The sequence below is a fragment of the Gobio gobio genome (genome assembly GCF_949357685.1).
Source record: "Gobio gobio genome assembly, chromosome: 2".
Taxonomy (NCBI): Eukaryota; Metazoa; Chordata; class Actinopteri; order Cypriniformes; family Gobionidae; genus Gobio; species Gobio gobio.
Window position 1 is genome coordinate 58,981,918 of NC_137098.1, and position 16,199 is coordinate 58,998,116.

The following is a 16,199-nucleotide window of genomic DNA, read 5'->3' on the forward strand; positions in this document are numbered from 1 at the left end:
GTTCTAAATTACACCACGAAGAAGCTTAGCCATCACTCTAATGCTAAGTCTGTTTAAAAATGACCCAGAGAGATCCAGGACGATTCGCTGTCACGTGGCTTTTAAAGGAACACGCCAACTTTTTGGGACTTTATCTTATTCCCCGTATCCCCCAGAGTTAGATAAGTCCATACATCCCATTCTCATCTCCGTGCGTGCCATAACTCTGTCTGACGCACCCACCACTAGCCTAGCTTAGCACAAAGACTGGAGGTAAATGGCTCCAGCTAGCCTACTGCTCAATAAGTGACAAAATAACACCAACATTTTCCTATTTACATGTTGTGATGTGTAGTTACATCGTGTAATAAGACCGACGGAAAATGAAAAGTTGTGATTTTCTAGACTGATATGGCTAGGAACTATACTCTCATCCCTGTGTAATGATCAAGGAACTTTGAGCCGTACCATGAGTGCAGCGGAGCAATGATATTACACAGCACCTGAAAATAGTCCCCAGCGCTCTCTGTGCAAGCAGATTGTCACGTTGTGTTGCGGACCCTGTCCGAATGATGGCCAGACTTTACTGATGTTTCATGGAGTTTATTGAAACCGTTTGATCTCCAAAAAATCACTGTAAGAGTAGAACAAATAAAGCAAAGAAGTGCGCATTAACACCTCATACACAAACTCTCTCTCTCTTCATAGCATTATCATTAACATACAGCGAAATACACAAAAATACTCATTACAAATGACCGTAAACAAGAACATACACACCTTATGCCTTTTCGGGGGGTGCTTAAAAAACTGCAAACTTTAAATCTGCCTAGCCACTCCGATGAACCACAAGCTCTCACTATCTTTCCGGAGACTACAACATCCGTCAAAATAAAAGTCCCTACTTATTAAGACAGATAATGCAGACCTTAAACCTATTTAAACAAATTAAAAAATGTACACAAAAAACAAATTATAAGATAAATCACAATGAAGTCTGTTACACATTGGTTATGTTGATGGAAGTTGGCCTATTTTCAGGTGCTGTGTAATATCATTGCGCCGCTGCACTCATGGTACAGCAGTAAAATTCCTTGATCATTACGCAGGAATGAGAGAATAGTTCCTAGCCATATCGGTCTAGAAAATCACAACTTTTAATTTTCCGTCGGTCTTAGTACACGATGTAACTACACACAACACAACATGTAAATAGGAAAATGTTGGCGTTATTTTGACACTTATTGAGCAGTAGGCTAGCTGGAGCCATTTACCTCCAGTCTTTGTGCTAAGCTAGGCTAGCGGTGGGTGCGTCAGACAGAGCTATGGCACACACGGAGATGAGAATGGCATGTCTGGACTTATCTAACTCTGGGGGATACGGGGAATAAGCTAAAGTCCCAAAAAGTCGGCGTGTTCCTTTAAGGGTTCTGGTCCAGTTGACCTCAGCCTATGGAGTACAGAAGTGCTCATTTGACCTTTTACAAATACAGGGATTCTGCTGGTCAAATCAGAGCAGACTTCAATTCATAACATTATGGCATTAAATGTTGCTCTCGCTCACTTCATTTTGATCAACTTCTCAGAAATGCATTGATTTAAGAATCTTTAGACATTTGCATTGAAAAACAGGACAAAAATAGAGAGGAAGAACACACTTTTTGTAGTGTGATCAGAAGGTACAGTAAAAGGTTCGAATGATGGTGTTTGGGTGAAGAGCGATTTAAGCTACTTTTTTGTAAAAAAAAAAGAAATAAGTAATGTTTATCTGTAAAGTATAAAGTAATGGGTATCTGTTGGAAGTTTTATTTTCAAACTCTGAAGTGTTTCTAATGCAACTCCAATTTATTTCTTAAGTTTTCTTTACTTGGTCTTAAAAAAGTATTTACAGCTTAAATGAATCTTCATGAAATCTGCTGAAACCCTGAAATAGACAAATGCCTTTTCAATTACAATTAGTTCTGGAATGAATTGCCACCTTTGTTCTGTCTGTTTGTCTATCTATCTATTGTTCTATCGCTCTATCTATCTGTCACTCTACCATTCTATTGCTTTATCTATCATTCTATCGTTCTTTCTATCTATTAATTGTTCTAACATTCTATCTCTCTATCATTTTATCGCTCTATCTATCTATCGTTCTATTGCTCTATCTATCTGTCATTCTATCACTCTATCTATCTATCATTCTGTCATTCTATCATTCTATCACTCTTATCATTCTATCGCTCTATCTATCTGTTCTATTGCTCTATCTATCTATCGTTCTATCGCTTTATAATTGTATCGCTCTCTGTCGTTCTATCACACTATCGCTTTATCTATCTATCATTCTATCCCTCTACCACTCTATCGCTCTATTTATCTATCGTTCTCTCGCTTTACCGCTTTATATCACTTTATCTATCGTTCTATCGCTCATCATTTAATTGTTCTATCTATCTATCATTCTATCGTTCTATTGCTCTTTATACTGTTCTATCACTCTGTCTACTGTTCTATCTGTCTATATATCTATCTCTCTCTGTCTCTCTGTCTGTCTGTCTATATATCTCTATTGTTCTATTACTCTACCTATCTGTCTGTCTATCTATCTCACTCTGTCGCTCTATCGTTCTATTGCTCTGTCTACTGTTCTATCACTGTCTGTCTATCTATCTATCTATCTATCTATCTATCTATCTATCTATCTATCTATCTATCTATCTATCTATCTATCTATCTATCTATCTATCTATCTATCTATTCTATCGTTCTATCTATCGTTCTATATATCGTTCTATCTATCGTTCTATCTATCTATCGTTCGATCTATCTATCTATCTATCTATCTATCTATCTATCTATCTATCTATCTATCTATCTATCTATCTATCTATCTATCTATCTATCTATCTATCTATCTATCTATCTATCTATCTATCTATCTATCTATCTATCTATCTATCTATCTATCGTTCTATCGTTCTATCTATCGTTCTATCTATCGTTCTATCTATCTATCTATCTATCTATCTATCTATCTATCTATCTATCTATCTATCTATCTATCTATCTATCTATCTATCTATCTATCTATCTATCTATCTATCTATCTATCGTTCTATCGTTCTATCTATCGTTCTATCTATCGTTCTATCTATCGTTCTATCTATCGTTCTATCATTCTATCTGTCTGTCATTCTATCATTCTATCTGTCTGTCGTTCTATCATTCTGTCTATCATTCTATCACATTATGCAAGATAGGCACATGTACACTTTGGGGATAAACATCTCTTATTGTTCTTACTCACGTTTTACTCGTTCACTTATGATTCCATGAAACTTTTGCACCAACTAGACAGCAGAAGACAATGCTGATGAAGACTGTCACCCCTTATCCTAGGCACATCCATCACGGATGTCTTCTGTAATTGATTATGCCTATTTTTTAGATAACTCAGAACAAGCATGAAGCAGCCTTGTTTCACTCGTGCCTGTCTGTACCACTGGCCAGAATGAGTCCAGCGAGACGTGGTCGGAGCTGCAGTTGAGCGATAATAGAATAACTCAGGAGGTGACGTGCCAACTACTCATGCAAAACCGGTGTCAGTGAGGGGTCAGTGCAATAAAACAGAATGCTGGGTGGCCATGCATATGTTTAAAGAGGGTGCTGTGTTAAGGTCTCATAAATCCAGAGGTCTTGCATTTGATATCGGTTTGAGTGTGATTGTGGATGCATGTTTGGGAATGTGTGAGAGCCAGAGGGGAATGATGTAGGCCAAATGTTACTCTTGAAACTAGTTTGTTTACATTTTCTGAAGAAAATATGAGTGGTGCTTGCTCATGCAGAAGTTGTGATCGCCAGGCGATCGCTGAGTAGATGTTCTGTTGCTCAGGTGTTTCGGGTGGTTGCTAGGGTGTTCTAGGTAGTTGCTTGCTGTCCCAAAAGAGCTTGTCATTAAAAAGCCGGCTTTATTTGCAAATAGTTTTTATCACATAACAATGGGATAGAAAGGCTACTTAATTGAACACTTGGTTGTGCTCCATTTAGAATTGAATTAAGAATGCATTTGAATTCATTTGAATTGAATATAAGTTGCTGGAGCAAACATGATTCAGAATTGCAATTTTAATTTAAGGAAGTATAAATAAAATGAACTGAAATTCAAAGAAATTCATGTAACCCCATAAAGTAACCAGAAAAGCAAGGTTTATTAAGACAAACTTTGAATAGTGGTTGACAAAGCAGAGCTTTATATATGTTAATATATATACACCGATCCGGCATATGAACCTAATACAAACTTAATATTGTGTTGGTCCCCCTTTTGCTGCCAAAACTGCTCTGACCCATTGAGACATTGACTCCACTCCTGAAGGTGTGCTGTGGTATCTGGTACCAAGATGTTAGCAGCAGATCCTTTAAATCCGCGAGGTGGGGCCTCCATGGATCAGACTTGTTTGTTGCTTGTCATGATTTCGCACATCCCACAGATGCTCGATTGGATTGAGATCTGGGGAATTTGGAGGCCAAGTCAACACCTCAAACACATTGTTGTGCTCCTCAAATCATTCCTGAACCATTTTTGCTTTGTGACAGGGCGCATTATCCTTCTGAAAGAGACCACAGCCACCAAAGGTGTATGTTTCCATGAAAGGGTGCACATGGTCTGCAACAATGCTTAGGAAGGTGGTACGTGTCAAGGTAACATCCACATGGATGGCAGGACCCAAGGTTTCCCAGCAGAACATTGGCCAAAGCATCACACTGCCTCCGTCGGCTTGCCTTCTTCCCATAGTGCATCCTGGTGCTATGTGTTCCCCAGGTTAGCCATGCCCATGCTATCCACGTGATGTAAAAGAAAACGTGATTCATCAGACTAGGCCACCTTCTTCCATTGCTCTGTGGTCCAGTTCTGATGATGTGTATTCTGACACCTTTCTATCAGAACCAGCACCTTCTTGAGCAATTTGAGCTACAGTTGCTCGTCTGTTTGATCGGACCACAAGGACAAGCCTTCGCTCCCCACGTGCATCAATGAGCCTTGGCCACCCATGAGCCTGTCGCTGGTTCACCACTGTTCCTTCCTTGGAGCACTTTTGATAGATACTGACCACTGCAGACCAGGAACACCCTACAAGAGCTGCTGTTTTGCAGTTGCTCTGACCCAGTCGTCCAGCCATCATAACTTGGCCCTTGTCAAACTCGCTCAAATCCTTACACTTGGCAATTTTTTCTGCTTCTAACACATCAACTTTGAGGACAAAATGTTCACTTGCTGCCTAATATATCCCACCCACTAACAGGTGCCGTGATGAAGAGATAATCAGTGTTATTCACTTCACCTGTCAGTGGCCATAATGTTATGCCTGATCGGTGTATATAAGTAATAGCACAGCTCTCTGAATGATTTGAGCTATTGTTCAGGCCTTTAGCATAAAGTTTTTAAATCTTCTAAAATTGTATTCATTGCTGCAATATTATATGTATCTGAAGGTATGTGATCGCTGGTCTTTTATATATGTACCTTCCACATTAACCCTCCCTCCCCCCTTTGTCATTTTCTAGGGGTACTTCCTGCTGTTTGAGTCAATGCTGGACTCTGTGCTCTACGCCAGGGATCGGTACCTTGCAGAAGATGGTTTGGGTGAGTCAAATGCGCATGTTTCAGCTTTTTTACCTTTTCATTCCGATATTAGGGGTATCTGGGAGGTCACTGGCCAGACCTACAAATTGTTTTCTTTACTTATGGGAAAAAGTGAGCCTCTCCCTCATAGTGGGGTTTTATTTTCAAGGTCTATCAAACAGACTTCATTTATTTTAATAGGAGGATTCCATACAGACTGAATCAGGGCTGTCTAAAACGATGAAAGATGAGTCAGCATGTGTGTGTTTGTTTCCCCCGCAAGGACATTACAAAGAGGTGTTATTATGAAAATGGTGTGGTGTTGAACATTATTGTGACCATGACCAATAAAAACATGGAGGTGTATAAGTGTGTTTAAAATTCGGAGGTTTTGATGTGCCTTATAATGGCTTCAAAAAGGTGGCTACAAACCATTAATGTAGATGAATACATTCAAAAAAAATTTTTTTTAAGTTTTCCTGCATTATTTTTGAACTTCTGTTTCCCCCCTTTTTTAATTTCATTTAATATTTTATGTATTTTTTTGTAAATTCATAAATGCACATTTTGCTTGAAAATATTATGGCATACGGTGTGAAACTACTGATTTATTTATGATTTTCAACTCATTCTAACTTCCAAATTATCTTTTTCACAAAATCCTCCTCTAGATAACATTACCTTGGCAACTTTGAACAATTCAAAGGATAAAATAATGTTAAAAATTTTTTTTTGCATTACATCAGTATAATTCAGTGCAGTTTAGGATACTTTTATGTTTGTAAAAGTTGTGCCACCACGATCTTTCTTTTATACTGCAGTTTTGTAGAATCACCTTTCACACTTGCATAGTTTAAAGCATAATACTCTGTGTTTTTTTTCAGGTGTTTCCTCTTATCTCACACACTGCATGCTGCGCTGCCTTTTACTACATATTGATTTGCGTCAATAAAACATAAATTAAAGCAACTGATGAATAACTAAGCAGTCCTTGGGCACTCACCTTCTAGATACCAGAAAACAAACATATTTTTCCGTTCATGGTTCAGGTAACTAGATGCAGACAAAGGTTATGGACAGTGTGGAATGGGATGCTAAACATGCTGCATGTGTCTTGTGGCTCTGCGTCATTTTCTTGTCCACTGTGGAGGTTTAAGTGAACAGATGCTGAGGAGATTCTGTGGTACGCAGTGCACACGCTGACTGGATGAATTATAACTTCAAGGATCCTGACACAGGAAATGTTACACTCTCCTGATCTTTACAGTGTCATGGGATTGAGGATGGGTAGGGATGGGAATTGTTAGGAATTGAACGATTCTAGTAATGATTCTGATTCCGATTCCTCTTAATGACTCCAGTCGCTTTTTTTATTCTATTAACTCTTTTAGTTCTTTTTAGGGACCTCCAAATAATTTATCCTTACTGATATATACAGTGAGGAAAATAAGTATTTGAACACCCTGCTATTTTGCAAGTTCTCCCACTTAGAAATCACGGAGGGGTCTGAAATTGTCCAAAAATCCAAAAATCGCAAAAAAAAAAAAAAATTCCAGAAATCACAATGTATGATTTTTTAACTATTTATTTGAATGATACAGCTGCAAATATGTATTTGAACACCAGAGAAAATCAATGTTAATATTTGGTACAGTAGCCTTTGTTTGCAAGTACAGAGGTCAAACGTTTCCTGTAGTTTTTCACCAGGTTTGCACACACTGCAGGAGGGATTTTGGCCCACTCCTCCACACAGATCTTCTCTAGATCCGTCAGGTTTCTGGCCTGTTGCTGAGAAACACAGAGTTTGAGCTCCCTCCAAAAAATCTCTATTGGGTTTAGGTCTGGAGACTGGCTAGGCCACGCCAGAACCTTGATATGCTTCTTACAGAGCCACTCCTTGATTATCTTGGCTGTGTGCTTCGGGTCATTGTCATGTTGGAAGACCCAGCCTCGACCCATCTTCAATGCTCTAACTGAGGCAAGGAGGTTGTTACCCTAAAATCTCGCAATACATGGCCCTGGTCATCCTCTCCTTAATACAGTGCAGTCGCCCTGTCCCATGTGCAGAAAAACACCCCCAAAGCATGATGCTACCACCCCCATGCTTCACAGTAGGGATGGTGTTCTTGGGATGGTACTCATCATTCTTCTTCCTCCAAACAAGTTTAGTGGAATTATGACCAAAAAGTTCTATTTTGGTCTCATCTGACCACATGACTTTCTCCCATGACTCCTCTGGATCATCCAAATGGTCATTGGCAAACTTAAGACGGGCCTGTACATGTGCTGGTTTAAGCAGGAACCTTCCGTGCCATACATGATTTCAAACCATGACATCTTAGTGTATTACCAACAGTAACCTTGGAAACGGTGGTCCCAGCTCTTTTCAGGTCATTGACCAGCTCCTCCCGTGTAGTTCTGGGCTGATTTCTCACCTTTCTTAGGATCATTGAGACCCCACGAGGTGAGATCTTGCATGGAGCCCCAGTCCGAGGGAGATTGACAGTCATGTTTAGCTTCTTCCATTTTCTAATGATTGCTCCAAAAGTGGACCTTTTTTCACCAAGCTGCTTGGCAATTTCCCCAATTTCCAGCCTTGTGGAGGTGTACAATTTTGTCTCTAGTGTCTTTGGACAGCTCTTTGGTCTTGGCCATGTTAGTAGTTGGATTCTTACTGATTGTATGGGGTGGACAGGTGTCTTTATGCAGCTAACAACCTCAAACAGGTGCATCTAATTTAGGATAATAAATGGAGTGGAGGTGGACATTTTGAAGGCAGACTAACAGGTCTTTGAGGGTCAGAATTCTAGCAGATAGACAGGTGTTCAAATACTTATTTGCAGCTGTATCTTACAAATAAATAGGTAAAAAATCATATATTGTGATTTCTGGATTTTTTTTTTTAGATTATGTCTCTCACAGTGGACATTCAGCTACGATGACAATTTCAGACCCCTCCATGATTTCCAAGTGGGAGAACTTGCAAAATAGCAGGGTGTTCAAATACTTATTTTCCTCACAGTATATATATACTATATATATATATATATATATATATATATATATATATATATATATATATATATATATATATATATATATATAATATATATATACTGGCATGAAGGCAGGGCAACCTATGAACATCACAGCAATAGCAAACCAGAACTATCCAATCAATTCTCAATGGACAAAATCAAGTCCCGCCCTACATTTTTTTGTTCGAGCGGGTGGGTGGGTGAGTGGGTGACTGGGTAAGCGGGTGAGTGAGTGAGTGTGTGGGTGGGTGAGTGGGTGACTGGGTGAGCGGGTGGGTGGATGAGTGGGTGGGTGGGTGAGCGAGTGGGTGGGTGACTGGGTGAGCGGGTGGGTGGGTGAGTGAGTGGGTGGGTGGGTGAGCGAGTGGGTGGGTGACTGGGTGAGCGAGTGGGTGGGTGAGCGAGTGGGTGGGTGGGTGAGCGAGTGGGTGGGTGACTGGGTGAGCGGGTGGGTGGGTGAGTGAGCGGGTGGGTGGGTGAGCGAGTGGGTGGGTGACTGGGTGAGCGGGTGGGTGGGTGAGTGAGTGGGTGAGCGGGTGGGTGGGTGAGTGAGCGGGTGGGTGAGCGAGCGAGTGGGTGGGTGACTGGGTGGGTGACTGGGTGAGCGGGTGAGTGAGTGTGTGGGTGGGTGAGTGGGTGACTGGGTGAGCGGGTGGGTGGGTGAGTGAGTGGGTGGGTGGGTGAGTGAGTGGGTGGGTGGGTGAGCGAGTGGGTGGGTGAGCGAGCTGGGTATTTTTACATTTAAACCTTTTTTGAATATATTTTTTCATTAGTAATACTACTGTATTTAATAATATTTTAAAAAATAATTTTATATTGTAGCTGGCCAGTAGTTTTTTTTTTCAATTTTTTTTTACTTAACTCTTAAGAGTATTTTAAAACTACTGTCAAGATTCAGTTTGTAAAAAAACTTTCACTACAAGTAATTGCTTGATGAGCACACTTTTCTGGCGTATTGTCATTCTAGTGGGTATTTTATTGGAGAAAATCTGTTGCATGCAGGATGAGTCATCAACATTTGAGGTCTTTATTTTCCATGAAGAGAAATGTTGAAACATTTTAAATGCATATATCTGCTAGGAAAACCAGAAATGTGAGAGGCACAGGCGAAATAGCACTGAATCGTCCAGTGAGGCAGCACGTTTCTATTTTTCAGCTCAGTCGGAAAGCCCGCAGCCATGTATACCTGGTGTGAAGCAGATTGATATAATGGCCCATCATGTGGCAGCTCTGCACTGTGTCAGATCAACATTACTTACCCCTGCCACTATAGCCTCGTTTCTCCCTCTCTCTCTCTCTCTCTCTCTCCTTTTATACCTCATATTATTAACCTTTCTCTTCATCCCGAAACGTGGTCTGTGCTTTCGCTCTCTCATCACTGGATGCTTTTTTTCCACCCCCTGTTCTTACTACCCTCTTCTTCACGGCTGCCCTCAAGAGGAACCAGAGGGGGGGTGCTTGACAAACGGGCCATGAGCACAGAGTCGAGAAGGACGCAGATGTCAAAGCTATGAATCTTGGGACACTGCCTCCCCCTCACCCCTCCTTCTCTCTCTTTCTCTAGCCTCTGCTCCCTGTTCAGGTGCGGGACGGTCCCGTGTACCACCCAATCAGTGCTCACATGCGTCTCCCAAGACAATCACTCATAGCTCCACTAATCAGAGAAAATGAGGTGACAAATCCACTCCAGGTGTGTGCGCGTCTGTGTTTTTTCACCCTACGTGACACTCACAGGGTCACAGCGAAGGCTTTAAGGTACAGGCTGGAGGTTATAACTTGCAAGTCACGATTCTGTCACACGGGAGACGAGATTTTGATGGCACACACTTTATTATGGTGCGCAAGAGTGAATGTGCACCCTTAACCCTTGATTAAAGGTCAGACAAAGTTGGTGATATATAGTCCATCATGGATTTCTGTCTTGATGCTTGTGTAGGACCGAGTTAATGGTACTGTCTGTTCTGAAATAGCTGTTTTTGATTTTGTAGGTCTCACTGCTGCACCCAACACATCTAATTTATAGAATTTTTTTTTTTTTAAATAAACATCTGGCTATATACATAATACTATTTATTAACCGGTCAGGCATACCATTTTGACCATGTTGGCCCCCCTTTTGCTGCCAAAACAGCCCTGACCCATCGAGGCATGGACTCCACTAGACCCCTGAAGGTGTGCTGTGGTGTCTGGCACTAAGATGTTAGTAGCAGATCCTTTAAGTCCTGTAAGTTGCAAGGTGGGGCCTCTGTGGATCGGACTTGTTTGTTCAGCACATCCCACAGATGCTCGATTGGATTAAGATCTGGGGAATTTGGAGGCCAAGTCAACACCTCAAACTCATTGTTGTGCTCCTCAAACCATTCCTGAACCATTTTTGCTTTGTGGCAGGAGCATTATCCTGCTGAAAGAGACCACAGCCGCTGGTCAAACTCGCTCAAATCCTTACACTTGCCCATTTTTCCTGCTCATCACATCAACATTGAGGACTAAATGTTCACTTGCTGCTAAATATATCCCACTCACTAACAGGTGCTGTGATGAAGACATAATCAGTGTTATTCACTGATTGATTTATATACTAGTCACTAGGGCTGGCCGGTATATAGAGTATACAATACATCGATATATTTTTTAGAAACGATAAGGCAATACTGTTTATATCGATAAACAGTAGATTGATACGAAAGTATCTGAACAATAGCGGAGTACACAAAATGAGCTGATGCAGGGAAAAGTGCAAGATACAATTTGTCCTCAACATGACACATGCTTTATATTAAGGGCTTCAAAATAACTGGTAAGATATAGTTAACGCGTATAGTTTAAATCAGCAGACGATATGACAGATACATGTGCTGACTGACAGACTTGTGCTGTTTAATGCGTTTGAGATGTGGTGCCTTCCTCTGTGCATAATTTGGCCTACATTTCACAGGTATATTCTCCATCTGTAAGTGTTAGAAAGTCATGTCAATATGTCCATTTTGCTGTCAGGAGAGGACAAGCCTTCTGCAAGTTTATCTCTGCTAAAATTCAGGGTTCCGTGAATGAGCGCCGCCACGCGCATTCGTGCCTAACAGACGGAGCGCAGTAGAATAGGAACGCAATAATTCTGACTAAAGTATACATATTTCTAAAATGTTTGTTGTTGGACAATAAATGTGCCATATGTGGAATTTTAAACATACACATATTGTTATGAAAGTGACCATTATAATGGGGTAATCAAATATAGGCTAATACGCTTTTGTTTTTATTTTCATTTTTAGTTTAGTGAATTTAAAAACTAAATTTTTAAAACATAATTTATCCCAATAGAAAAACATAGAAAATACCGGGATATATACTGTGTATCGCCATTCAACCAAAAAAATACAGAGATATGATTTTTTGACCATATCGCCCAGCCCTACAGTCACTTAAGTACAAGATTCATATTTTCAGTTATTTAATTATTATATTATGTAATTATTAATGATATGCACTAATATCTCTTGTTTTTTTCTGGCAAAAGAAGAAATAACAAGGGTTTTCTGTAAACCGTGTTGTAAATTTTGCCCAGATCCCCCCCCCCAATTTATGTATAGGTTTGATATTTTATGCTAGTTTTAGAACACATATTGTTTTAACTCGTGTCTAATGACTTTATACACGTACAACTTTTTTTTGCTAGCGACCGCAGCATTTTTTTATCATTTTCACAAAAATTTCATGACCTCCATATTATTTTGTTGTATGAATATCTGAACATGCAATATATCAAAAGAAAGAACAGAGCCTCTGCTTTTAAACAAACAAACAAACAAAAAACTGTTTTATTCTAGTTTCATGCATTCTTTTTTATCAACACTTGAATGTGGCTAAGTTTCATTAAAAAAAGCAATATTTTGAGCAAAAAGATGAGAAAATCACGTTTTTTGTCAAAGACAACATCCATATCGGATTCAGAACGATGATCAAAACATAGATGGATTAGATCATGTTCATTAACACCCCTAATGCTTACACAGTCCTATAGCTCATCCTGGGTCGACATTTCATTCAGTAACATTAGGCAGTTTTGATTTATATGATGCTTAACGTGGGTGATCGCGTTATTTTGCATATGCATATTATTACACATGATATTGCTTGTTTCTGCAATTTCTTCACCTGTGTTTTGATCAGGAGATTCAGTACTCTTTCAGAATAGCGCCCCCTACTATGTAACCGTAAAAACCCAGAAAGGAAACCCGGAAAATCTGTGTTTGCCGGGGAAAGAGTTAAATCTGGTAGTGTCAGTGTGTGTGATCAATTTTTTAGTGAATGATGCCCAATTTTTTTCTGTAACTATTTACAAAGTCGACAAGTGTATGATGCTTAGTGTTTTAAAATATGTTAAAATTGTAAAAGTTGTGTTGTATATTCCATCTGTAATACACACATGCTGAATAAGGCTTGTTTGTAATTGAAAATGTAGTGTAGTGCCCTGATTTCCCTTTATACACGTACAACAAAAATTACATAAATGTTAGACTGAGAGAAGGGAAAACAAATGATTTACCCATGATATCCTGATGTGTGGTGTAGATAATAGTGATGTCTGGTTTCTCCAAGAGCATGAAATAAACGCACTGCAGCTTTGAGTTCGTCTCTGATGGCCAAACGTAATGGACATTAAGAACTGATAGATGCAGAGTTTTTATGATTATGACTATCCGTTGAATTTAGATTTTTTTGCCAGAAGCATGTACATGGTAGCCATTAACATCATCACACAGGGGCATTGACCAGTGTTGGAAACGACTGAAACATTACTGAATGAGACAGTCAAGGCTGTGGTTTACCATTTCATGATAGATGTGCTCATTATTGCACATTTGTGTAAAGGATGAGGTCTAATACGCCCACACAATGTCTAGCCGTTCCTTATGATTTAGTTATTAGTTATATAAAACCTAAATTTTTGTAAAAACTAGTCATATTTTTAGTTATACAACTTCAGCTTTAATTTAAATGATCTTAGCTTTTTTCATGTGTATATCGTACACATTTACAGTTTGCCGTTTACTTGTTTGTAAACTCTATTGATCTGTGCATTAATATACTTTATGCCTTGTCATAATTGTGGTACATTGAACTGCAGTTTCCAAGTAGTTTTGAAAGATTTTTCTTCTTTGCCTTGTGATTTTTTTTTTTCTTTGATTCGTGCCAGTGAGTTTGTTCAAACATTCAGTGCTTGTATATTTAATGGCAACAAGTTAATATGCAGTCAAAGTTTACAAATGTAGGACATTTAATTGGAGTCATTTCGAGTTTAATGGACTCGAACCAGCTTCCCTGGGAGCAGTATGGCCCAGATATGTCTATATCATGTGAGCTAACCATTGCACCAGAGATCTGAAAAGCTGCACATTAATCTTTTAATGGATGTGATATGGCTTAGTGGTTGAAGTTCTGGACCGGTAAGCCACAGGTTGTTGGTTCAAACCCCAGAAGGTATGATTTAGGAGCTCAATCTAAGGCCCTGTTTACACCTGGTATTAAGATGCGTTTTGGTCGATCGGATCACAAGTGGACGAGACTAAAATAGGGTCTAAAACGTTTTGAGCTTGTCCACTTTCAATTACTTCCAAAAGGAGTTGAAAATGCATTCGACCGGATTGCTTTTGTTGTGTAAACACTCATGTGGTCGAATGTGTTCGAACAGCCACAAAAGACCATTTACACTCCGCCTACTGTCCTAATGTGTAAACATTATGGGGTTCCAAAGTGTTTCCAATTTTTTTTTTATTGTTATAAAGCATTTTTGTAAACCGTGTCAAAGGTTCCAGGTTCTAATCCGCTCTCATATAGTTTTTTTTTTCTTCTTCATTAAAATCAAAGATGTTCATCATTGATTGTTTATTAAGAGCATGGACACTTTTGTGTGCATTTTGTTTTGTGATTTCACCGGAAAGAATAGAGTCTCTCTTCGCAACGGAATTAAGCCATAGATTGACACACTCGTCTGTGTGTGAAGACTGTGCACGGCCAATCAAATCAAAGTAGGCGGGGTTTACGTTCTCTTTTGGCTCATCTCAATCATTTTGACATTGACGAGCACCATTGGACAACTGAGGCAAACCAGACTAAAATGTAACTTTTAAACCTTTTGTCATTCTAACAACAACATACAGAGCTGCATAATGAAGTGCGGCAGAGCAGTGCAAGAATTTCGAATATTGGGGGGGACAATTTGGCCATTTCTAATTATTGGGGGGGGGACTTGTTCCCCTCAATGTCTATGGTGGTTACGACCCTGCGTTAGATCGAAAGATCTGAAAAAAAAACCCTATACATTTACCTGCTCATAGACTAAGAATCTGTTCAACAGCACTCAAAATGCTAGATTATCGTCACATTTTTAAATGTGGTAGTTGGTACCTATGACAACACTACCATAGACCCTACCCTCGAAGAAATCAGGACAGAAGGGGTTGAAAGAGACCGATTGAAACACCAGGTGTAAACATGAATGTGTCTCCCTTGTCTACTTGTGTTGTGGTTGATCGAATCACATCTTAATACCAGGTGTAAACAGGGCCTAAGTGTACGTTTACACAACGATGTACTAACAACAGAAAAGTTTTTACTTTGTGGTTTTCACATACAGACAGACGACAACGTTGTCAAAACCATCCCCGTTCACACGGATCCGCGAAAACGACCAAAAACGATGTACTATTATGCCAGGCCAGTAGCTGGCGATGTCACTTTGTAAAGAAACAATACGTGCCTACACACATGACGTCACCGTTTTCACGAATTCACGTTTTTGTAGTTTACAGTGGTATAGAGACGACAATGGTATTGTTTTGAAAAACTCGCACTATGAAACCCCAAATTTTTCAGACCCCCAAAACACCAATGTTGTGAGAAAAAAGCTTCCCTTTGTGTAAAGGGCTCCTAAGTTGACTGTAGCAAAATATGTACCACGAATCACTTTGGATAAGAAAGTGTCTGCTAAATGAATAATGTTCTTGTCATGTAAAGTATTGACTCATGAGGGCTTCGTTTGACTTTGTACATATATCATATGTAATCCCTGCAGTTGATGTCTTTTACTCAATTTCATTTATCATCTTTCTTTACAGTCTTTCCGGACCGATGCAATATCAGCCTGGCGGCGGTTGGGGACACTCAGAAACACAGTGACCGCATTGCATTCTGGGATGACGTGTATAGCTTCAAGATGATGTGTATGAAGAAGGCTGTGATACCAGAGGCAGTAGTGGAGGTGTTGAAGCCTGAGACAGTCATTTCAGAGCCTGCAGTGATTAAGGTACGAGGAGAGACTTTATTAGGGTCTTTCTAGAAAAAGTCTGAAGGGAATTATCAGCGAAATGATTAGTTAATTCTGAAGGACCCCTTGGGGATCAATGGAGTGTGTCATCTATTCAGATTTAATAGTGCCTTCAGGAAAACATATTGCTTGTGTTCCTCAAGTCTCATTGGATAAAAGCATCTGCCAAATGAACACATGTAAATGTAAATATTCACTTTAAATGATATCGCAGCACAGATGGGTTGGGCTCCATACACTTTTCAAA

At 39.6% G+C, this 16,199-nt stretch overlaps 1 protein-coding gene across 2 annotated transcripts in view; it reads left to right on the plus strand.

The window, feature by feature from the left end:
• prmt3 (protein arginine methyltransferase 3) overlaps positions 1–16,199 on the plus strand; it is a 79,098-nt gene that overhangs the window by 37,778 nt on the left and 25,121 nt on the right. For both annotated transcript variants that reach the window (XM_079839105.1, XM_079839106.1), the window contains exons 11-12: positions 5,533–5,611; positions 15,744–15,931. In XM_079839105.1, coding sequence (XP_079695231.1) covers positions 5,533–5,611; positions 15,744–15,931 — 267 coding nt within the window. The remainder of the gene's footprint in view (positions 1–5,532; positions 5,612–15,743; positions 15,932–16,199) is intronic.